Raw genomic sequence first — 24,964 nt, 5'->3', positions numbered from 1 at the left:
GGGCTCAGGCAATCCACTTGCCTTGGCCTTCCAAAGTGCTGGGATTATAGGCTGAGCCACTGAGCCTGGCCATGTGATTTGTTTTTACCATTTTATAATTTGATTAGCTAGATATAGTTTTGGTTATAAACTTACCCAAGAGGTCTAAGAAACAGGAAATAGAAAAAACAACTGTGGAAAAATGAATAATGATTCCATACCATTTCTGTGAAGCGATCTGCACAGGCCATTCGGACCCGTTCTGGTGTGGCAGGGCTGTGCACCGTGAAGTCCTCGCCTGTGTCTCTTTCTCTGTGTACTGAGGCCACAGCATCAGCAATGGCAAAGAACACAGACGACCCCAGGAACATCCCAGACTCTCCCAGGCCCTGGAAGAAGGCACATTTGTTTCAGAAACTTCTCCATTAGCCAACAAGTCAATAGACAGCATGGGCCAGAACTTGTCTACCATCATCTCCCCACCACCCCCTGCCTCAGCAGAGTGTCTTGCACATAAAAGGTTGTCAATAAATGTTTGTTGACTGACTTACTGATGGAATGATGCTTGAGTACTCTTAGAAATGTCCATATATTCTGAACTTCCCTGATTTTTAATGCTGTCTGGGTTAAATTTTGATTCCATAGAAAAGGATGTGTGTGTGTGTGTGCATGTCAGTCTTTGTGTAGTTCTGAACTAAGTAAAGAACATTTAATGGGTTGAGCTGGACAACTTCATCAGCAGAGAATAACCTCATTATGACTCCAGGGCTAGAGAGGCAGGGTGTTCTAGAAAGAAGGAGACTTTGACACCAGAGGAAAGGTTGCAAACTCATCATTTGTAAGGGACAGGCAGGCATTGTAAATGAGTGATGTAGATGGATGAAGGACAGTAAGGAGTAGTGGGGAGTATGGCAAAGTAGAGGTATCCCTGTGTCCTATCTAAAAGGAGTAGCTGTTCTTTGGGTCTAGTTCATTGTTGCCTTCCAGGAATGCAGCCAACATTACCAGATCATCCTATTTTTCAAGATAATTTAGATATTTATATTTTAATGTAAAATTCCCTGGCTCTTAAAAACACCATGCAGGCCAAAGAGAATACATCTTCAGGTTAGACTTAGCCAGTGGGCCTCCCATTTGCAACACTTGACTAGAAAAAGCAAGTCTGGATCCTGGCCCTGACTCCCAGGGCTCCTCTGCGTGAGTGACGTCATCTCTCCCTGCCTCTGCTCCTTGGTCAGGAAAATGTGGGTGATGGCACCTACCTCATAGGTGTTGTGAGCATCAGGAGGCACAGAAGCACCTAGCACAGCACAGCACAGCACAGCACCCAGTAGTTCCCCATTATCATTGCATAGGACACTCCCTGGGGTAACTGCCATCCGCGACTCTTTTGACATTCTGCTTGTGAGGGGCGCCACAGCCAGGGCTCGAGGGGCCCATAGGCCTTGTGGCTCTTGGTGGTTGGAAGCTCTCTCTGTGGGCTCAGAGCTGCCCTTTTCCTCCCCTCAGAGTGATTTCCAGTTCAGTGAGAGCTCAAAGGTCCACTTGATCTTCCTTTCATGTTTTCCCTGACCTTGTCACCATACATCCAGAGGACGTTCTCAGACTGAACATGGGATCCATTTTGGAAATGATGACATTCCTGCAGATATATTTGGACTCTTTTTTTTGAGGGGGAGGCAGTTATTAGCAGGAAGTTTCCCCAAAGGTTGATTGATTGATGATTCATTGATTATAGAGACAGGGTCTTGCTATGTTGCCCAGGCTGGTTTCAAACTCCTGGGCTCTAGCGATCCCTCCACCCCAGCCTCCCAAGTAGCTGGCACTACTGGTGCACACCACCACACCTGGCTTATTTTTAAGATTTTTTGTAGAGTCAGGGTCTTGCTATGTTGCCCTGGCTGGTCTCAAACTCCTGGGCTCAAGCATTCCTCTCACTCCAGCCTCCTGAGTAACTAGGACTGCAGGCAGGTGGCACCACACCTGGTTTCAAAAATTTTTTTTTTGAGTTAGAGTCTCACTCTTGTCGCCAGGCTGGAGTGCAACAGCACGCTCACGGCCACTGCAGACTCTACCTGCGGGGCTTAGGTGATTCTTCCGCCTCAACCTTCCATGTAGCTAGAACTACAGACACATGCCACCACATCCGGCTAGTTTTTGTGATTTATTGTAGAGATGAGGTCTCACCAAGGCTGGTCTTGAACCCGCAGGCTCAGGCAATCCTCTCGCCTCAGTCTCCCAAAGTGCTGGGATTACAGGCTGAGCCACCGTGCCTGGCCTCAAAAGATTTTAAAGAAAACCTTAACACCACCTCTGAGGGTGGTATTCACTTCATCTGCACACAGCAGTGCAAGTAAGAGCTGACCTTTGTTCTGATTTGTAGTTTCATTGCTTTGGCAATTACTGAGGGTTGATGTCCTGGCTTGTTGTTGCTATTGACAGCTTGGGCCAGATCGCTCTTTGTCATGGTGGGTGGGGCTGCCTTGTGCATGGAGGCTGTTTAGCAACAACCCTGGCCCCTACCGCCCCTAGTGGCAGCACCCGCCCCAACCCTTTCCCTGGAGACCAGGATCGTCCGTCTCCAGACATCGCCAAAAGTTATCTGGCAAAATCGCCCCCTCTTCCCACGTAAGACCCACTGCTCTAGTTCATTTCTGGGTGTGGTGAGGACCCTGAGCCCCTCAGAGGTGAGGGATTTGTCCAAGATCTCAGGGAGGGAGTGGGACCAGGGCAGGAACCCAGGGTTTCTGAGGCCTCATTCCAGGGCTGTGTCCATGCTGCCATGTTTTCTAAGATTTCAGTCACATTATGCCTTCAATCTCGTGTAATGTTATAGTTTTTTGTTAGTTTATTTGTTTGTTTGTTTTTTGTCAGAGTTTCTCTCTGTCGCCCAGGCCGGAGTGCAGTGGCATGATCATGGCTCACTGCAGCCTCGACCTCCTGAGCTTAGGAGATCCTTCTGCATCAGTCTCCCAAAGTGCTGGGATTACAGGTGTAAGCCACCATGCCCAGTCAATGCTATAGTCTCAAGGGTCTTAAATGAAAGTGTTAGTCTATCATGAAGCCAAAGCTTTTTACAGAATTTTAGAGTTTTCAGTGAAAGAGGACATTACGAAGACCCTTGGCCCACAATTGCCATTGGGTGAATCATTTATCATCTGTGAATCTCAGATTTCTCTCAGTGATTCATGTCCAAGTCCAAAATCTCACAGATTTCTCTCAGTGATTCATGTCCAAGTCCAAAATCTCACAGCGGTCCTGACAACAGATAATATTTACTTATTATTTTGCCTGCCTACTTTCCCTGACCATCCTGCAACCCAACCCATCACACTGTGAGGTAGTGGGGTTGGGTGCTCACCTTAGATGAGTAGATGCTTAGGGGATTCTGTGATGACGGCAGCAAGGAGACATTGAACTCCTCTGGGATGTCAGCAGCGGCTGGAATCTTGTACTCATCTGGGCCCCGAGAGTGCAGGATGCCTTCCGGGGAGTATTTCAGCTCTTCCGTGGTATATAGGCCCATTCCCTGGACAAACGCACCTTCAATCTGAAAGGGGACAGTTTCAAGCTTCATGATATTGCAGCTTCACAGAAGGCCTTCATCTTGCAGGACGAAGCACACCCCCATGTGGGCCAGCACTTACCTGCCCAATGTCAATGGCTGGATTTAGGCTGCAACTTGTATCCATGACGATGTCTGTTCTGATTTTCTGGCCAAAATAAAGATCATCTCATCATAAAAATTTGAACTAGAAAATATTACCTTCAGGTTTATTCAAATGATCTCCAGTTATTCCAGAACTCCTCCTGGTTAATTTTTTTTTTTTTTTTTTTTGAGTTAGAGTCTCACTCTTTTGCTCAGGCTAGAATGCACTGGCATGATCATGGCTCATAGTAGACTCAACTTCTTGGGCTCAGGCGATCCTCCCACCTCAGACTCTTGAGTAGCTGGGACTACAGTCAATACCACAATGTCTGACTGATTTAAAAATTTTTTTTGTAGAGATGAGGTCTTGCCATGTTGCCCAGGCTGGTCTTGACTCCTGGGCTCAAGCAATCCTCCTGCTTTGGCCTCCCAAAGTGCTGGGATTACAGGCATGAGCCACCTAGCCTTGATTTCTCTTCTTCCATCCCTTTTTTTTAGAGTTGGAGTCTCACTCTGTTACCCAAGCTGGAGTGCAGTGGCACACTCACGGCCATCCCAGTGTTGACCTGCTGGGCTCAGGTGATCCTTCTGTCTCAGCCTTCCAAGTATCTGGAACCACGGGCATATGCCACCATGCCTGGCTAAATTTTTGATTAACTGTAGAGATGAGGTCTCACCAAGTTACCCTGGCTGGTCTCAAACGCCTTGACTAAGGCAATCCTCTCATCTCTGTCTCCCAAAGAGCTGGGATTACAGGCATGAACCATCATGCCTGCTGACTTATCTTTAATTAAAATAAATTTTGCCTCTTTTAAGGAATAAACTATTTTAGGGAATAAAGTGATACTGAAATGACTGAACCTTAAACTGCAAATGTAAGCTGGAAGGCACAGAAAGGACAAAATTTTAACTTTTCTGGTACCACAGATTCTGGGAGACCCTCATGAGGTTCGCTTCTTTAGGAGTTTATACCAATGTCCCCAGGCAGATTTGACAGGTAAACATATCCCAAATATTGCATGGAATGTAGTTATACCAGAAAATTATTTATCTGAAATTAAAGTTTAACTGGGCGACCTGTCCTATATTTTTATCTGCTAAATCTAATCTTTGAAAGAATAATTTTATAATTTTTATATTAAAAAACAGAATGGGGTCTTGCTATGTTGCCCAGGCTGGTCTTGAACTCCTGGCCTCAAGTGATTCTCCCACCTCAACCTCCCAAAGTGTTGGGATTACAGGTATGAACACCTTGCCTGGTCAATCTGTGTCTATTTTATACAAATTGACCATTTCTGTTTTTGGGCAAGGTGGTTCAAGATAACGTGGGAACAATTGTTATGTGGACTTTGGATGGGTTATTGGAGCATCCTATAAACTTCTTAACAATTTACTATACTCTGGGTTATACTATAGTCTACTTAAAGTTTCTGTAATTTCTTTGTTCCCAGAACAAGTACGTGGGGTATATTCATGGGTTAATCCCTTGATACAATTTATTAACTTTGGGTTAAAGATGATTCCTTGTCTCTAATAGGTAATTTCTTGGATGCCCAGTTACGCAGCAAACACAAAAATTATGTTCATACCCGCCCTTCCTCCCCAAATCTATTTCTTTAGAGGTCAGTAGTACCTCTGGGACACTTAACTTTGGAGAAACATTAGCACTTTGCTACATGCTTTCAAAATGTTGCTTAAGACTATTTACTAAGTTAACAAGACTTTAAGATTAGAAAATTGTTCCTTACTTTAGGAATAGAAACTTTTTCTGGGGAAAAACTTTGGAGAGAGATTTTTGTTGTCTGAAATGGAATAAAACATTTAATACATTTCAGTTTGACATGAGCCATTCCTTCTTGATGATTGTGTTGTCTTTTCAAGTGGAAATTCAGGGTGAGGCTGGATCTCTGGATGCTCCCATGGAACTGGAAAGATCTTGTTCTTGCTGTATGAGTATTAATTACATAACGGAATGGGACTACTTACTGTACAGCACACAGCTATTGTTGTTTTAACTTGCCAAGAAGATAGTAAGATTTGACTTACCTTGTGAGCGCCTGTCAGGCAGTCAATTTCAACCTCAGAACAGGCAGCTCCATAGACATAGTAGGGAAACGGTTCTCCCTCCCCCTTCTCCCAGTCCATGAAGGCCTTGTAGCCCCTGAGGAAAGAAATAGCGTAGCTTGGAGTGGGGAGGTGAGTACAAACAATGCTAATTAATTTTGAAAATTACCCAAGTTTCATGTTGCCTTTTCATTGGATTGGTGTTTGTTTCATTTCAATCACCTTTAAAGCTCATTTAAATGGCTACTTTGTATTTGTGACTTGGCTGGTTATCATTTGCCTCCATTTTAAAGAGATCATCCTTGTGTTGCAGCTAGAATGTCAAAAAGAGGGAGAAGTCCACAGACTGTCTGGGTCTGGATCTCACAGTGTGACTGCATCTTGGGGGTCTAGAATTTGAGTTTTAGCCTCACCAGCTCATTAAGAACCTAGACTGATTTTAACCAGTGTTCCCAGAGGGACTTCGTAGATTGTGCTAACTAAACTCACAGGGAATTGATGGTAATTCGGGGCTGGTGAAAAGGACTGGTCATTCAATGAAGTAAATTTATATCCTCAGCTGGGCTCGGTGGCTCAGCCTGTAATCCCACACCTTTGGGAGGCTGAGGTGAGTGGATTGCCTGAGCCCGTGGGTTCGAGACCCGCCTGGGCAGCAAGATCTCATCTCTACAATAAATCAAAAAATCAGCCGGGTGTGGTAGCGCATGCCTGTAATTCTGGCTACTTGGAAGGCTGAGGCGGAAGGATCGCCGGAGCCCAGCGGTCAAGGCTGCGGTGGCCGGGAGCGGCCACTGCACTCCAGTCTGGGCGACAGAATGAGACTCCAACTCAAAAAAAACAAAAAACAAAAAAACTTACATCCTCCTTCTGTCCATCTATCCCTCCCTCCCTCTCTTTTTCTTTCTTTTTTGAGTTGGGGTCTCACTCTGTTGCCCAGGTTGGAGTTTAGTGGCATGATTATGACTCACTATAGTCACAACCTCCTGGTGTCAAGCGATCCTTCTGCCTCACCCTCCCAAGTAAATGGGACTACAGGTGCACGCCACCATGCCTGTCTAATTTTTTTGATTTTTTTTTAGAGATGGGGGTCTCACTATGTTACCCAGGCTGGTCTTGAACTCCCAGACTCAAGCAGTCCTGTCTCCACTTCCCAAAGTGCTGGGATTACAGGTGTGAGCCACCATACCCAGCCCCGATGCTGTAATTTATAGTGGAAGATGTGTGGAGATCGAGGGCTGGTATGCTCTCTTCTTGGGTAACTGAACAACTGCATTTAGTACTCCTGATGGGCAGGGCACTGGGTGAGGCAGGTTCCTTGTTTCATGGGATTGTAAAACTAATGCTGTATGCTTCTTGAACTTGACAGTCAGCTCTTCTCTCTGCACTGCATTCAATTAACATGATTTACCAAGGGCCTCCCATGGATGGACACTGTGGAAGTGATAACTGGTGATAGTCATTGCACCCATAAACCTCTGGGCATCAAGGAGCTTCAAAATAGAAAGGCTTTAGGGCAAAGGAAGGAGGTTTCTAAAACTGAGATGCAAGTTCTTTTTCTCTTTCTTTCTCTTTCTCTTTCTCCCCCCGCCCCCATAGATGGGGTCTTGCTTTGTCACCCAGGCTGGAGTGCAGTGGTGTGATCATAGCTCACTGCAGCCTCGATCGACCTCCTGGGCTTAAGTGATGCTTCTGCCTCAGCCTCTTGAGTAGCTGGGACTCAGGCGTGTGCCACCACACCTGGCTAATTTAAAAAAAATGTTTTGGTAGAAATGACGTCTTGCTATGTTGCCCAGGCTGGTCTTGAACTCATGGCCTCAAGCAATCCTTCAACTTCGGCCTCCCAAAATGCTGGGATTATAGCTGTGAGCCACCATGCCTGACCAGTTGCGAGTTATTTCTAATATCTTTTTACTACTCACAATAGAGCATAGTATGTAATGAGATATTGTAAGTCAAATGGGTTTTTTTTCCTTTTATCTAATGGGGTATTTTTGTTATTTAATATTTCTTTGGGCATGACTGAAAGGTCTATGTGAAATCATGGAATTTGAGACCTAGAAGTAGCTTCAGTGATCACATAATAGAAACTTAGTTCACAAATGAAAAAACTGAGGCCCAAAGTGATTGGGTTACCTCATGTTTTCTCAGTAAATCAAGACATTATTGTGATTTTTACCTGAAGTATCCAGTGGCCGAGAGACCGATTCTTTGTTCAAATGCAGCTTCTATCTGTAGAATGGGTATACTTCGTTAAAATAAAATAAATATACCCTCTGATAGGCGAGGGTGAAATGATTCTTTATAAAGCTGACATCTCATCACTGTTGCTGGTGCTTTGCTACCAATAATAGAACTAACCAGGATGTTATGTTTCCCTGGCTGGTAAGCTAACCACTTCCTTCTGAGTTTAGAAGTCTGGAGTGAACAAACACAAAATAGTCTCCTGTTGCATGTACAGGATATAGGGACTTAGTACACAAAGTATTTGGGGCTTCCTCTTCTTCTTCTTTTTTTAAAGTTGGAGTCTCACTCTATTGCCCAGGTTGGAGTGCAGTGGCACAGTCATGGCTCACCATGACCTCGACCTCCTGGGTTCTGGTGATCCTTCTGCCTCAGCCTCCCAAGTAGCTAGCACTACAGGCATGTATTACCATGCCTGGCTATTTTTTTATTTTTTATTTTTTGTAGAACATGAGGTCTTGCTATGTTGCCCACGTTGGTCTCGAACTCTTGGGCTTAAACAATCCTCTTGCCTTGGCCTCCCAAAGTGCTGGGATTACAGGCATGAACCACCATGCCCAGTTCCTCTTATTTCTTAAGCAGAGTGTGTTCTTCATACACATCCATTCTTCCTCCCAGAGACTGCTGTTTCCCATGCACTGTCTCCACACATACCTGATGTACACCCTGGAGTACTCTTCTCAGCCTCTGGAGATCCTGCTCTTTTGCAGAAATCTACTCATCTGGGGAAGAAGCCTGTAACATGTGGAGGAACCATCTCTACCTGAGGTGGCTGTGCACTGCTGTGACACTTAGCACTGGTTTGGGTTGTTTTCTCATTTGTAGTCACAAATACAGGGGAACACTTACCCAGTCTTCCCAGGTACCTTCCGGATTCTTCTTAATGATGGGCTCAAGGCGTTTCAGAAGGCTCTGACAAGCATTCTTAAAGTAGTAAAGAAGAGAATCCCCATTAGAGAAGAGCCCAGTGGCTAGGATTTGTGCAAAAGAACATGCACTGAGCGTGGATTAGGACAGCAAGTGTTTATACATTGGGAAGTCCTGCCCCATTAGGAACACAGAGACACACAGAAGGAAGAGTATCTGTTACCAGAGGGGTTTTGCTTCCTGGTTCTCATCCTGTGAAATGTGGGTTCAGCTGAATTTCTACTCTCAGATCCTCCTTCTTAGAATTTTAAGTTCTTAATTTCTTTTTTCCCTACATCATTTGTAATTTTTGTTTATCTTCGTTTGTATTTTCTAGCCGTGAAAATAAATGGAATAAACATTCTATTTTCATTCAGATTTGTGCTTTTCAGTCTGCAACAATGACATGCCAGGATTCCTCTGGGTCCGAAACATTCAACTCTGTCCATCCCTCATCCATTCACCATTAAACTAATGTAATGAAGGCCAAGGCTTTGGGTGTGAAATGAGAACATAATTGCTTAATTAATTATTTGTTAATAAAGTCTACAGCAGCATGCGATCTCCCATCTAAGTACTAGCCAGACCCAATCTAGCTTAGCTTCTGAGACCACATGAGATCGGGTGTGTTCAGGGTAGTGTGGCTACAGACAATTTATTTTATTTTATTTTATTTTTTTGAGCTGGAGTCTCCCTCCCTCACCCAGGTTGGAGTGCAGTGGCACACACATGGCCACCCCAGTGTCGACCTGCTGGGCTCTGGCAATCCTTCCACCTCAGCCTTCCAAGTAGCCGGAACTACAGGTACATGCTACCATTCCTGGCTAATTTTTAAAAAATTTTGTTTTTATTGTAGAGCTGAGGTCTCACCAAGTTGCCTGGGCTGGTCTCAAACTCACAGGCAATCCATTCGCCTCGACCTCCCAAAGTGCTGGGATTACAGGCTGAGCCACCGAGTCTGGCTGATCCACAGAGTTTAAGACCCTTAACACAGAAGCCTAAAACTATATCCTGGAAGATGGATTGACACTTATTTGGAGCTAAAACTCCTAGATACATCGAGCTACTTCTCTCTTGTGTTTCATTCTATCCCAGATTGGAGCTCATGCATTTACAGTTGCTTACACATTCGTTCTGAGCAAAAAAGAGTCTGTTCATTCTGACAGCATGAGCAGTCTCTCCACACAATTCAGACTGCTTGAAAGTGGTTCCTCTTGTTAGCACCACTACTGTGTCCAGGAAAATATGCCTCCTCACAATGTCCCAATGGAAAAAATGAGTGCTTTGCAACAGTAACATGGCAAATAGATAATATTTCAAAATTACATGCAGTCATGCCGGGTGAAGTGGGTCATGCCTATAATCCCAGCATTTTGGGATGCCAAGGCAGGAGGATCACCTGAGTCCAGGAGTTCCAGGCCAGCCTGGGCAACAATGCGAGACCCTGTCTCTATTAAAAAACAAAACAAAAACAAACACACACACAAACAAAAACTTCAAAAAACAAAAAGTATATGCAATCAGATCTTTGAAATAAGAACTATGAAGTCATGATTTTATTCTGAGATACTGAAAATGTAGCACTTTTAAAAAACATCAGTTAGAAAATAGGTACAAAGAAAAGCTCTGATACTTTCACAGGATACTCTGGTGACAATGCTTTAACTGTACCCAGTCTCCTTGGAGGGGTCTGCCTGCCCATCTGCTTGCTAGGGCGCATTTGTGCTGTGCTGGGGCAGTTTGCACAGCTCTGCCTTGCTGGGTGTCCACATTTCTCTTTGCTGTGTTTCCTGGGAGCAGAGGCAAAAAATCCAATCGTCCTTCTTCCAGAGTAGCTAGGCACACGGTTTCTCACTACTCCGTATTTCCCAGCCTCGCTTGCCGCTAGACACCGCTGACACTGGTTCTGCAAACGGGCTATGAGTGGGAATGTGGCCTGGAGTCTTCCTCACTGGCTCCTTCCTCTATGCTTACTGTGGTGATGACTGCTGCCCACAACAACCTTGATGACCACATGTTGGAGGGGCAGCACCTCTCTCAACCTGGGTAATTGAAGGATCCAGCACTCCTCTGAACTGCCGTGTGCAAGAAAGGGGCTTTTGTTGTGCTCAAGTCACTATATTCTAGGTCTACTTGTCACCCCAGTTTAGCTTACTCCAGCTTAGACACTCTCCTGACATTTTGGGTATCCCAAGCCCATGATTGGTGACGCAGATGACTTCTCTGCTTTTTTTTTTGAGTTGGAGTCTCACTCTGTCACCCAGGCTGACGGGCAGTGGCACGCTCCCTGCCACTGCGGCCTCGACCTGCTGGGCTCAGGGATCCTTCTGCCTCCGCTTTCCAAGTAGGTGGAACTACAGGCACGCGCCACCATGCCTGACTGATTTTTTGACTTATTGTAGAGATGAGGCCTCACCAAGCTGCCCAGGATGGTCTCAAACCCACGGGCTCAGGCAATCCTCTCACCTTGGCCTCCCAAAGTGCTGGGATTATAGGCGTGAGCCACCGCGCCCGGTCTCAGATGACTTTGCTGAAGCCAACCACTAAGTCTGTATCCAGCTACAGAAACCAGAGTCATGGGAAATGCACACTTGGGAAAGAAAGATGGGAGGAGGCACCTGCACGGCTCTGCCATTGACATCTGCACCGACGGACGCTGCTGTGGCAACTGTATTAGGCACCATTGCTGTGCTTGTTTCATTGATGTGTATAGAGGACATGGGTACTTTCAATTCACGGCTGGCCACCTATGAGAAAAAGAAGTACTTTAGAATCCTGCAAGGGCTTTCTTGAAGATTTGAGTTATTATTTTTCTTAATAATACAAAATTATTATCTTAAAATTTACATCCATGATATCCTTTTAAGCCTAAAATAACCTGCTTTGCAAGCATCAAGATTACTTTTTAGACCACATGCATTGGCTCATGCCTGCAATCCCAGAACTTTGGGAGGCCAAAGCAGGAGAATTGCTTGAGTCCAGGAGTTCGAGACCATCCTGGGTAACATTGCGAGATCTTGTTTCTACAACAGATCAAAAATTAGCCAGTGTGGTGATATGCATCTGTAGTCCTAACTACTCGGGATGCTGAGGCATAAGGATTGCCTGAGCCTAGGAGGTCGAGGCTGCAGTGAGTCGTGACCGTGCCACTGTACTCCAGCCTGGGCGATAGAGTGAGATCCTGACTCAAACAAAGCAAAACAAAACAAAAAATAAACTACTTTTTAGTGGGGCTTCATGCTGAGTTTTAGAATTTTTTGGGGTAATATTCCACAATAGTTCTTCTTTTCAAGTTTAGTGCATTTAGAATGCCAAGGATTTCCTTTTTTCTGAGTTTTACATGTGTTGGAAGTAGGCCAAATTGAGATTTTCAGGTACTTATTTGGTGTAGTGGCAGGAAGAAAAAGAGCGAGAGATTGAGATTAAGTGGATTGATTCCGAATCATCTGAAATCTGTTGGTATTAGTGTCAGATGAACTTGAATGACCCTGAGACCTGTTTTCTTTCTTGCCCTCACCCTATCTTAATTTAGCTTCCTACCCCTTTTCTATTTGTTTTCCCTTGCTGATATTCTTCTAGTATTTGCTGTCCATTCTTTTCTGTTTTTAAAATAAACTAATTAATTAATTTATCTTTTTAGAAATGGAGTCTTGCTATGTTGCCCAGGTTGGTCTCAAACACCTGGGCTCAAGTGATTTTCCTGCCTTAGTCTTCTGAGTAGCTGAGACTACAGGCATGAGCCACTGTGTTTGGTTTCTTTTCTGTTCTTTAAAAACTTTTTAAAAATTATTTTTTAAATGCTAGAGACAAGATCTTGCTGTGTAGCCTAGACTGGTCTTGAACTCCTGGACTCAAGCAATTTTTTTGCCTCAGCCTCCCTAAATGCTGGTATTACAGGCATGGACCACTGTTCCCAGTCTCTTGTCTTTTTTCTTCCAGTCTCTCTAGCAAATACAGGTGGAAATTAAGATATTTAATCAAGAAGAAATGAAAATGAAAGAAATGAAATTGAGGGAAGAAAGGAAAAGAAAAAAGCATTATTTTGGCTGCTGTTGTCATTTAGTTTTTGCAAAAAATACCTTCTCAAGATGTCTGTGGGTATATGCCCATACCTGTTCCCAGATGCCAATCTTCTAAATAATGCCATTCAGTATTAAGTTTCCCCAGAAATATGCAAAATGGAAAAAAGGGGCCAGGCTCAGTGGCTCAGCCTGTAATCCCAGCACTTTGGGAGGCCAAGGCGAGCAGATTGCCTGAGCCCACGGGTTCGAGACCCGCCCGGGGAACTTGGTGAGACCTCGTCTCTACAATAAATAAAAAATCAGTGGGGCATGGTAGTGCATGCTTGTAGTTCTGGCTGCTTGGAAGACTGAGGTGGAAGGATCGCCAGAGCCCAGCAGGTCGTCGCTGGGGAGGCCATGAGCATGCCACTGCGCCCCAGCCTGGGTGACAGAGTGAGACTCCAACTCAAAAATAAAAGAAAGAGAAAAGAAAAAAAGGGACAAATTTTATTTATTCATGATGAAAAGACACGAATTTGTATGAATTCATTGGTTCATGTGACTGGGAGGGATGGAAGGATCTGGTATCAGGTATGTCTGCATCTAGGGGCTTCCTGGCCTCATCAGGGTCCTCCCTCAGCTTCTCACACTTGCTTTTCCTTCATTGATGGCCACAGAAGGAAACAGCAAGACAGGTTTCGTCCATGGCACAGAACAGCCCCTGGCCACTGCTGGCGTGCAGCACAGCACCTGACAGCCACAGGGGAAGATGGTTTCTTTCTCCAACATCTACATATCGGTCCCAGGAAAGGCCTTGCCTCAGTCATGTGCCTTCTTCCTGGGGTCAGTGGGTTCAGGAACCATGAACTACCAGGACTGGGTCTTGTGTGTGTTTCTGTGGCAGGTGTGGGAGAAAGGAGGGGATGGGGCTAAAAGGTCCATAAATCGAGGAATCTTTCAGAAACATATGGAATGTGAGTGGTATGATATCCAAGGTGAGCTAAGGGGTTGGACCGTCAAAAGTTACAGATGTGCACTGTAACTATCTAATATATTTGTTGGTCTGGCGGTGGCTCATGCCTATAATTCCAGTACTTTGAGAGGCGAAGGCAGGAGGATCACTTGAGGCCAGGAGTTCAAGACCTCTCTGGGCAACATAGCAAGACTTCCATCTCTAATTAAACAAAAAAAATTAGAAAAACCAAATCTAATACATTTATTATAAAGTTAAATTTATTCAATTTAAATAATAATGATTTTTTTCATGTCAGATTATATTTATACACTTTGTGTTTATGTATGTGTTAAATATTCTTTTTTTTTTTTTGAGTTGGAGTCTCACTCGGTCGCCCAGACTGGAGTGCAGTGGCACAATCACGGCCACCGCAGCCTCGATTTGCTGGGCTCAAGCAATCCTTCAGCCTCAGCCTTCTGAATAGCCGGAATTACAGGCATGCGCTACTACGCCCGGCTGATTTTTTGATTTATTGTCGAAATGAGGTCTCGCTGTCCAGGCGGGTCTCGAACCCGCGGGCTCAGGCAATCCATTCACCTCAGCTTCCCAAAGGCGCGGGATTACTGGCTGAGCCACCGAGCCCGCTGAGTTCTCATTCTTGTTGCCCAGGCTGGAGTGCAGTGGCACACTCATGGCCACCGCAGCCTCGACCTGCTGAGTTTAGGCAATCCACCCACCTCAGTCTTCCAAGTAGGTGGAACTACAGACACATGCCACCACACCCAGCTAGTTTTTGTGATTTATTGTATAGATGAGATCTCACTGAGTTGCCCATGCTAGTCTTGAATCCCGGGGTTCAGACAATCCTCTTGCCTTGGTCTCCCAAAGTGCTGGGATTACAGGCTGAGTCACTGTGCCAGGTCTGTGTTAAATATTCTTTAAAAATTATAAGACCAGGCACAGTGGCTCATGCCTGTTTTTCCAGCACTTTGGGAGGCCGAGGTGAGAGGATTGCCTGAGCCCAAGAATTTGAGACCAGACTGGGCAGCATGGCAAGGCCTTGTTTCTACAATTAAAAAAAAAATTAGCTGGGTGTGCGGACATGGTGGCGTGCATCTGTAGTCCCAGCTACTCGGGAAGCTGAGGTAGAAGGATGGCCTGAGCCCAGGAGGTTAAAGCTGTGGTAGCTGTGATTGTGCCACTGCACTCCAGCCTGGGGGACAGAGTGAGACTCCAACTCAAAAAAAAAAAAAAAAAAAAGTTATAGATGACGGTTGATGAAATACTCATCCTTCCTTATCAAAATAAAACATTAACACCCTAATCTTGTTTAAAATATAAACATTAAAAACAGAAAAGCTGAGAAGTTCCTGCTCTTGGTAGGCCTGCATGAGCTCCCACCACAGGGTGCAGGGGCTCCTTGGTGGTGATTTCACTGACAGCTGCCGCCATCCATAAATCCGGGCCCAGCCCAGGAGTTCTTGCAATGCTCGGAATCCTGCCGCCTCAGCCCTTCTATCTGTCATGTAAGAAGCATCTCAACCAATTGGTCAAGATCCTAGGGTTTGAGTCTACCCAAAAGGACGAGTACCAGATTTTAGTCACATTCACAATGTCCACAGAGACGAAATGATTTAATTTCATCCATCCTACCTGCAGCATCTTGGTGTGAATGCCTTGTCCCAGTTCACTGCCTCCATGAGTGACCAACACAGACCCATCTGTGTAGACGTGAACAAGTGCAGCCGCCTAGAAAGACAACCCAGAAGGCCCAGCTCAGAGCAGGCCAGCGTGTGGGAATGAGGCTCAGCATCAGATGCAAGGCCGTGAAGTCCAGTCTCGGGGAGCAGGGTGGGAGAGGGGGCAGACAGATAGGCTTTCCCAGGAGGTTCTGAAGCTTGCTTCCGTTTTGTGCACAGTCACCTGGTGCAAGGAACATTCCTCTGGTTTTAGTAGGGGCCCTTCTGGACACCTCAGGAATTGTGAGTCTTGGTTCCAGTTATTTGAAAGTCATTCCCCTGCTTCAGATCACTGACTGGTCTTTCAACTTATTAATTATTATTATTATTATTATTGAGTTGGAGGCTCACTCTGTTGCCCAGCTTGGAGTGCAGTGGCACACTCACGACCACTACAGCCTCTGCATGCTGGGCTCAACGATCTTTCCACCTTAGCCTTCCAAGTAGCTGGAACTACAGGCGCATGTCAGCACATCCAGCTAATTTTTTTGATTTACTGTAGAGATCAGGTCTCAACAAGTTGCCCAGGCTGGTCTCGAACCCCTTTCGCTTTGACCTTCCAAAGTGCTGGGATTACAGGCTTGAACCACTGTGCCTGGCCTATTTATTATTATTGTTTTATTTCAAAAGTTTTAGGGGGTACAAATAGCTTTTGGTTACAAGCTTGTATTGTATAGTGGTGACAAAGTCTAGGCTTTAAGTGGACCCACCTGTGCAGGCTGTACCTGACAGGTAATTTTTCGTCCCTCTATCGTTTCCCTACGCCCTCTTCTGAGTCTCCAGTGTCCACCATACCATTTCCTATGCCTTTGCAGATCCTTAGTTTAACTCCCACATATAAGTGAGAACATGCCGTGTTTAGTTTTCTGTTTTTGTGTTGGTTCATTTAGGATGATGTTTTCCAGTCTCATCCAAGTTGCTGATGCTATTTCTTTTTTCTTGATGTCTGAATAGTATTTCACAATCAATTCATGGCTTAAACGCTTCCAAGTTCTTGCCCGTGGCAGGTGCCCACCTGTCCTCAGCTCTAGATGCAGAAGGAGGAACAGGAGGTGGCTCTTTGATCAAGTGGCCCCCTATGTAGTGGGGAGACAGGTTGGAGATCAAGTCACTGGAGTGCAGGACAATCAGTGACATTATGGGGGTGGCAAATGAGGCCCTGGGCAGATAGGATCTACTCCTTTTGTGTTGTTCGGAGAGGTTCCACAAAGAGACAACTGGGTGGAATGACAGAGGGGCAAGGGTTTGCCAGTGGGTGAGGAGGGCAAACTCCCCAGTGCCTGTGGACAGCCCTGGTCTTCATGGCTGTGGCAGGCACTTTGTGATGTGCTTTCACGTGCTCCCCGTCTCACTGCCCCCACCCCCACCTCTGGGTCTGACCCCGCAGTCCCTCTCCCACCCATGCTCTTGTACAAGGTGGTCTTTGGTCCCAGCTGTTGTTCCTCCTGTCCCCTGAAATGTCTGTCAGCCTGCAGACCCACATCCCACAGTCTCTGTTAACACCTCCCTGAACACGTCTCATCCCCATCTGGGAAGAATCTATCGCCCCTTCTCTGTACTTCCTCTTACAGGAAACACTGAGTTGAATCATGTCCACCCACACCCCTCATGCATGTCTACCCGGAACCTTGGAACGTGACCTCAAGCAGATGTAATTAGTTGAGATAGGTGAGGGGGGCCCTAAATTCAGTGACTGGTGTCCTTATAAGAAGGTCACGTGATGACACCAGGGAAGAAGGCCGTGTGAAGATGGAGGTGGTAATTGGATGATGCTGCCACAAACTAAGGGACACCAGGAGCCACCAGAAGCTGAAAGAGCAAGGAGACAGGTTCTTCCCTGGAGCCTTCGAGGGACAGCCCTGTCCGCACCTTGACTTTGAACTTCTAGCCTCTAGAATTGTGAGAGGAAAATGGATTGCTCTAAGCCTCCCAGTTTTTGGTACTTGGTTATAGCAGGAAACAGGATACAGGAGAGAATGGGCTGGTCTCTGAGTCCTGCTGATGGGGTACCTGGTCTTGTCCCATTTTGTGTCCTGTAAGAACTTTTGAGTGGGTCTGAATCACAGAGACACTACACAAATGTTTGATAAACTGGATGGGTGGACAAGTGGTATTTTTTCCTTCCAGGAGGAGGAGGAGGAGGAGGAGGAGGAAGAGGAGTAGTGAAGATTTCCATCCGTTCATGTCTGGAGATGTCCAGAAGCCCAGGGATGGCTTGGAGGGGGTTGGAGTGGCGAGGCATGAAGGTGCTAATAATAGGACTTGCTCCCTGTGGGTCTTTGACTCCCTCTGAGGACAGTGTTCTCACAGCCAGCTTGGAGAGTAGGTGTCTGGCTTTGTGCATCACCAGCTGACCTGGATTGACACCCTTCAACTAACTCCCAGGCCAGGGGATTCTCAGGCGCATCAATTTAGAGCTCTGGGAGAGGCTGGAGGTTATTCAAATGGAGGCTTAATGGTCATTGCTTGATTTAAAGATGTTCTCATGATGAGATGAGAAGTTGGCTTAGAAACTTATAATGAGAAACTTCTTTTTTTTTTTTTTTTGTAGCTGAGTTGGGCTGACCGTAAAAACCGCTTGAATTTAAACGTACACATTTTTCCTTCCTTCCACTTTGCTGCCCTCGGAATGCAACCACCCTGCTCCTCTCCTAGCATGGCTTTGCCTGACTGGTTTGGAAGGCCAATTTTATCTAGTAAGCCAGACCACCTAAAAGTGAGGAGAGGTAAAGAATGGTCCAAGGCTGGCAGGAGTGTCTGAAAGCTTGGTGTGGGCATTGGCTACCTCCCCATCCTATGTGAGTATAGAACATCAGATTGTTATAGGTCAGGCCTCTAAAAACAAGGGTTTGTTACAATTTTATTTTATTTTATTTTTGAGTTGGAGTCTCACTCTGTCACCCAGACTGGAGTGCAGTGGCCGCTCTGGGCCACCGCAGCCTCGACCTGCTGGGCTCCGGCGATCTTTCCGCCTCAACCTTCCGAGTAGCCGGAATTACAGGCATGCGCTACCACGCCCGGCTGATTTTTTTGATTTATTGTAGAGATGAGGTCTCGCCAAGTTGCCCAGGCGGGTCTCGAACCTGCGGGCTCAGGCAATCCACTCACCTCGGCCTCTCAAGGCATGGGATTACAGGCTGAGCCACCAAACCCGGCTCTACAATCGTATTTTAAAACAATTTATAACTATATCATTTTAAATGTTGTGACTTTCCCTTTGTTTCAAATATTGCAATTGTCTGCCCCTTCTGTTGGAAAACTGTAAAAAAAAACATGTTGTAAATTCCAAAATGTTATTGAAAAATGTCAGCATGACCAGGAGATTTTCACGGTCAAAAAATTCTGAATCATACTGAAACTGCATGTAGGCTTCAAACTCAAATTGGGTGACGGGCTATGAATTTGGGGTGGAAATACTGGAGTGAGTTTGTGTTGCTTTGAGAAGGTTTTTGGTAATGATGTTGACAGTTCTCTCTATGACCTGGTTGCAGAATAAATTAAACCCCTTTTCTCCCAGCTCACTGACTTTAGTCTTTGGCCATGAGGGAAGCAGTCAACTTATTTGATCGGACTGTGAAAAACTGAAATTGGACTTCTCTGCCCAGGGCTTAGTGGGTGATTGGACTTCTCTGCTAAGGACTAAGCACACAGTTGGTTTTCTCTGCTCAGGACTTAGTGGATGGTTGAACTTTTCTGTCTAGGACTTAGTGGACAGTTAGACTTTTCTGTCTAGGGCTTAGTGGATAGTTGGACTTCTCTGCTCAGGACTTAGTGGATGAATGGGTTTCTCAACCCAGCACTTAGTGGATGGTTGGACTTCTCAACCCAGGACTTAGTGAACAGATGGTCTTCTTTGTCTAGGACTTAGTGAACAATTGGACTTCTTTGCCCAGGACTTAGTGAATGGTTAGACTTCTCAACCCAGGACTTCATGGATGGTTGGACTTACTGCCCAGAACTTAGTGGACAGTTGGACTTCTCTGCCTCTCTACACCAAGGAGTGCTGTTGGCATCTGGGGGCTTAGAGTGGGAGAAGCTCCTTCATCTCCAAGCCGTGAAAACCCTGAGCTCAGAAAGCACAGCGCCACCAGCCTTGTGGGTTCCAGTTTCCTCTGGGAACAGCATGGAGTCTCAGGGGAGGGGGTCATCCCGCCATCTCGTCAATTATGCTGCCACAGATGTCATCTTGCCAATGCTGTTTTCTAGCGTGGACTTCTTTTTTACTGTAATGCTTGCAGATGGAGGCTGCTCAGGAGAGTTCTGGGCCTATCTCCTGGGCTCAGATGCTCAGGGCTCAGAGACACGGGACATTCTTTCTTTATCTTTTCTTTTTCTTTTTGAATTGGAGTCTCACTCCATTGCCCAGGCTGGAGTGCAATGGCATGCTCACTGCCACCCAAGCGTCGACCCGCTAGGTTCTGGTGATCCTTCTGCCTCAGCCTTCCAAGTAGCCGGAACTACAGACACGTGCTACCATGCCTGGCTAATTTTTTGATTTATTGTAGAGATGAGGTCTTGCCAAGTCGCCTGGATTGGTCTTGAACCCTCAGGCTCAGGCAATCCCCTCATCTCGGCCTCCCAAAGTGCTGGGATTACAGGCTTGAGCCACTGCGCCTGGCCAAGACATTCTTTCAAAGCCAACACAAGCTGACCAGGCCAGGAGTACACCTGGCATGAGGGTTGTGAGTCTTACCTGATGATAGCTTGTTGCAGCAAAGCCAACTGAAAACTTCATGGGGACAATGGCAAGGCCTCTTTTCTTCCAGTAATTCTTCTTATTGAACTCTTCCACTTGCATTCTTCTGCTGTGAAAGGAAGCCTTGTCCAGGCACTCGTTCCAGCATCGGATCAGGGGCTCAGGGTTGAATGCTTGTTTATAGATGGTTTTATCAATGGTTTTGTACATGTTTTTCTCCCTAATCTGAAACAAGTGGGAAGTCTAGTAAATAGTTATGGTAAGACAGCAATGGACTGACAAATAGATTCGAAAAGCATCTCCACTAAAGCATTAACTGCAGTGGGGGTAAGACAGGGTCTTTTTTCTCTTTTAAAAAATTAAAAAAAAATTTTTTTGTTTGTTTGTAGAAATGAGATCTCACTATGTTGCCCAGGCTGGTCTTGAACTCCTGGGCTCAAGCAATTCTCCCATTTGGACCTCCTAAAGTGCTGGAATTATAGACATGATCCACTGTACCTGGCTGTTTTTAAATTTAATTTTATTTTCTTTTAGCATAGCACATGCTTTTGCAAAAATAGTAAGGGTTTTTCTTAATCTCTTCATCAAAGCACCAATTAGGGTCTCTCCCCACTGGAAGTAGGAGACGGTGGGTAGTGATTAGTCCATAAAAGACGTAGGATAGAGGGGTCTAGGGAGGCAGATTTTCTTTTTTTTTCCTACGTGTTTCAGACGATGAACTAGAGTTGGTAGAAAGTAAATTAAAGCAAGAATTTATTGTCATAACAAAAGATTTGTTCTGCCAGAAAGAACTAGCACTGCAGATCACAGCAGATCTCCTCCAAGTCTACCAATTGCCTTTGGGATGTATGGATAAATCTTTTAAAAATATTTATTTGCCACCGGGCTCGGTGGCTCAGCCTGTAATCCCGAGCCTTTGGGAGGCTGAGGTGAGTGGATTGCCTGAGCCCGCAGGTTCAAGACCCGCCTGGGCAGCGAGACCTCATCTCTACAATAAAAAAAAAAAAAAAAAAAAAAATCAGCCGGGCGTGGTAACACGTGCCTGTAGTTCTGGCTACTCGGAAGGCTGAGGCGGAAGGATCGCGGAGCCCAGCAAGTCGAGGTTGCAGTGGTCGGGAGCGGCCACTGCACTCCAGTCTGGGCGACAGAGTGAGACTCCAACTCAAAAAAAAAAAAAAAATTTATTTGAATAAGGTGTGTTTTATGTCCTGGGAACTTGTAATACTTGACAAAGAAGAAGGAGAGTTATGTCCAGGAGTCTTAAAATAACCATAAAAGAATGATTATTATCAGCAACAACATTGAAATAGTGCTGTCCAGTTTATGAAAACAAACAAACAAACAAAATATATATATATATATTTTTTGACTTGGTGTCAAACTTCGTCACCCAGGCTGGAGTGCAGTGACATGCTTATGGCCATCCCAGCATGGACCTGTTGGGCTCCCGTGATCCTTCCACCTCAGATTTCCAAGTAACTGGAACTGCAGATATGCGCTATCACGCCCAGCTAATTTTTTGATTTATTGTAGAGACAAGGTCTCACCAAGTTGCCCAGACTGATCTTGAACCTCTGGGCTCAGGCAAGCCTCTTGTCTCAGCCCCCCAAAGTGCTGGGATTACAGGCTTGAGCCACCGTGCCTGGTCAAAAACAAATATATATATTTTTAAAATTTGTATTTTACTTTGTAGAGACAAGGTCTCACTAGGTTGACCAGGTCAATCTTGAACTTCAGATCTCAAGAAATCCTCCCGCCTCAGCCTCCCAAAGTGCTGGGATTATAGGCATGAGCCACTACATCTGACCTGAAAATAAATATTTTAATGAATGTTAAATTATTTGATTCTTGCAGGAACTCTACAAGGTGATTCATTTTGTCCTCATTTTATAGATAGGGAAGCTGAGCCATCAAGAGATGGACTCTCCTTGTTCATGCTATTCTACTTGCCTAGACTACCCTTCCACCATGTGCCTATCATTCTTCAAGGCCTATCTCAAATGCTATCTTCTCCAGAAAGTTCTTTCTTATTCCCTGTGCCCCCCATGTCAATATGATGTCTTCTTCCTTTGTACCCATGGAACACTTTATGTGACTTCTCTTAGGATAACTATGGTTTTCCTTGTACACAATATTAGGTGTTCTCTTATACATGGGATGCACAACAGGCCGTGCATGGTGGCTCCAACAGGAATCCCAGCACTTTGGGAGGCTGAGGCGAGAGGATTGCTTTAGTCCAGGATTTCGAGACCAGCCTGGGCAACATAGTGAGACTTTGTCTCTCTCTAAAAAAAAAAAATTAGCTGGACATGGTGGCACGTGCCTGTATTCCCAGTTACTCGAGAGGCTGAGGCAGGAGGATCGCCTAGCCCAGGAGGCTGAGGCTGTGGTCAGCTGTGATCATGCCCCTGTGCTCCAGTCCGGGTGATAGCATGAGACTACACTCCTCCCCCCAAGAACCTAACAACAACAATAACAACAGCAACAAAAACCCCACAAAAAGCAAATCACAAATCAAGTCACAAACCTGGAGGTCCCTGTTGGAGGGGGTTTGAGGGCCAGTGTGCAGGGAGTCCTTGCTGCTGTAGAGGGACTAGATCAGGGAAACAGGATAGAAATGGAGGAAGCAGACTGGGCTCTGATTGGATTGTGTGAGGAGTGCAGGAGGGTTATCAGCGTGATCTCACTTCTGGAAGCTTCCTCTCTCTGGTCTAGCATCCTGGGCACTTTCTAGTATATCGTGCAAAATATTTTTGGAGGGTACTTTTGGGCAGTGTCTCTCAAAAGTTTTAGTGTATAAGGCATTCCACTGGTGTAAATTTACTCTATAGATTTATTTACACAATAGGCCAAAGATAGACCCTTGGTACATATGTACCAAGATGTTTATTACATCATTTTAGTGACCCCAAATGGGTAACAATCAGAATGTGTATCAATGGTGGAGTGGTGAACTAAATGATGGGACATCCATTTTACAGAGTGCTGTTTAGTTGTGAAAAAAGAATAAGGTAGCCCAGTCTGTAGACCTGGAGAGATCGCCACAGCTATTGTCGAGTAGACAAAGGAGGCTGCAGAATTATGTGTATGTAGTGGCCCTATTTTGGTAAATAGCTGTATACTCACTTGTTTAGTTTATATGTCAATGTTAATGTATGTGTGTGGCCAAAGATAGACAAAGAGAGCAATTGACATGGAACTGTTAACAATGATTATCCTTGACCAGCAAGGATGGGGGAGGTGAAAAGGGTTCTTCACTTTTATTTTGATTACTTCAATGTGGTTTGAACTTTAAAGAGTAATTATTTTTGTACAAAGAAAAAAAAAAAAGAAAAAAAGAGAAGCTGGGCACTGTGGCTCATGCCTGCAATTTCAGCATATTGGGTGGCCAGGTTAAGAGGACTGCTGGAGCCCAGGAGTTCAAGACCAGCATGGGCAACATAGTGAGACTTCATCTCTACAAAAAAATGAAAAAGAAATTAGCAGGGTGTGGTGGTGTGCACCTGTGGTCCCAGCTACTTAGGAGGCTGAGGCAGAAGGATTGCCTGGGCCACAGCACTTCAGCCTGGAGGAGGGTTAAGCTAGGAGGAAGTTCTTTTAGGTATAATTTCTTCTGAGTTCTGAACCAGGGCTAATTTGTGTGGGTCTTCTAGTGCGTTCCCTTGGGTCAAGGCACCTGGTTCACCATGGTGTGTGATTCTTTAGCAACCTTGATATAACTTTGATGACAACATTACCTTTTCTGGTGGAAGGCCACATTTGGCAGCCACAGCTGTGATGCAAGATTCTGTCACCAGGGCTCCTTGTGGAAAACCAAATCCTCGAAATGCTGTATTGGATGGCAAATTTGTCATGCATGCACGACCCTGGAACCTGAGGTTGCGAATCTTATATACATTTTCCAGCTTCAGGATGAGAAATTCTGTTACCTAAAGTAAAAGGACACCACTTTTTCTCTTTTCTCTGAAAGTCAAGTACAGAATTGGATTGTTTGTGGGATTAAACCACTCTAGAAAACATGCTTCATAAAAACTCATCTAGAAATTCTGCATCTCGTTCGGGATGCAGGATGTTGCCGTTTTCTGACACACGCACCAGCTCCGAGTCATCCAGTGTGCAGCCTCCGTTAATGTAGCACTCAACGTCTAGAGCTTTGATTCGCCCGTTGTTCATGAATCCCACCTGTCACCAAATGATGGACATTTTACTAAGATGTTTAAAGCTTGTGTGCCAAGTGAAAGCCACAGCCCACTTCCCCTACAGGGGAATCCTGGAGCCAGACTCTGCCTGCTTCACCTTGCTATTATTATAATTATTTTTTGAGTTGGGGGTCTCACTCTGTCACCCGTTGGAGTACAGAGGTACAATCATGGCTCACTGCAGCCTCGAACTCCTGGGCTCAGGCTGTCCTTCTGCCTCAGCCTCCCGAGTAGCTAAGACTGCAGGTGCGCAACATCACGTCCAGCTACTTTTTTGATTGTTGTAGAAAGGAGGCTTTGTTATGTTGCCTGGGCTGGTCTTGAACTCCTGGGCTCAGGTGATCCTCCTGCCTTGGCCTCCCAAAGTGCTAGGATTACAGGCATAAGCCACTGTGCCTGGCCTGGAATAATGCCCATGCACTTTTTAAAAAAATGCCCATGCACTTTTTAAAAAATTATTTTTTATTTTTTATTTTTTTTTGTTTTTTGTTTTTGAGTTGGAGTCTCACTCGGTCGCCCAGACTGGAGTGCAGTG

At 45.4% G+C, this 24,964-nt stretch overlaps 1 protein-coding gene across 1 annotated transcript in view; it reads right to left on the bottom strand.

Annotated features, from left to right (window-relative positions):
• The window catches only part of LOC103271036 (aldehyde oxidase 2), a 95,318-nt gene that overhangs the window by 10,665 nt on the left and 59,689 nt on the right, over positions 1-24,964 (bottom strand). The window contains exons 24-34 of the mRNA XM_021717798.1: positions 24,326-24,412; positions 23,968-24,159; positions 20,228-20,455; positions 15,449-15,544; positions 11,458-11,586; positions 8,783-8,857; positions 7,869-7,921; positions 5,675-5,789; positions 3,627-3,692; positions 3,341-3,529; positions 201-368 (exon numbers count right to left, since the gene is read on the bottom strand). Coding sequence (XP_021573473.1) covers positions 201-368; positions 3,341-3,529; positions 3,627-3,692; positions 5,675-5,789; positions 7,869-7,921; positions 8,783-8,857; positions 11,458-11,586; positions 15,449-15,544; positions 20,228-20,455; positions 23,968-24,159; positions 24,326-24,412 — 1,398 coding nt within the window. The remainder of the gene's footprint in view (positions 1-200; positions 369-3,340; positions 3,530-3,626; positions 3,693-5,674; positions 5,790-7,868; positions 7,922-8,782; positions 8,858-11,457; positions 11,587-15,448; positions 15,545-20,227; positions 20,456-23,967; positions 24,160-24,325; positions 24,413-24,964) is intronic.

This window comes from Carlito syrichta, unplaced genomic scaffold (assembly GCF_000164805.1).
Source record: "Carlito syrichta isolate Samal-C Ts95f unplaced genomic scaffold, Tarsius_syrichta-2.0.1 Scaffold311129, whole genome shotgun sequence".
Classification (NCBI taxonomy): Eukaryota; Metazoa; Chordata; class Mammalia; order Primates; family Tarsiidae; genus Carlito; species Carlito syrichta.
This window is presented reverse-complemented; position numbering and strand designations above follow the sequence as displayed.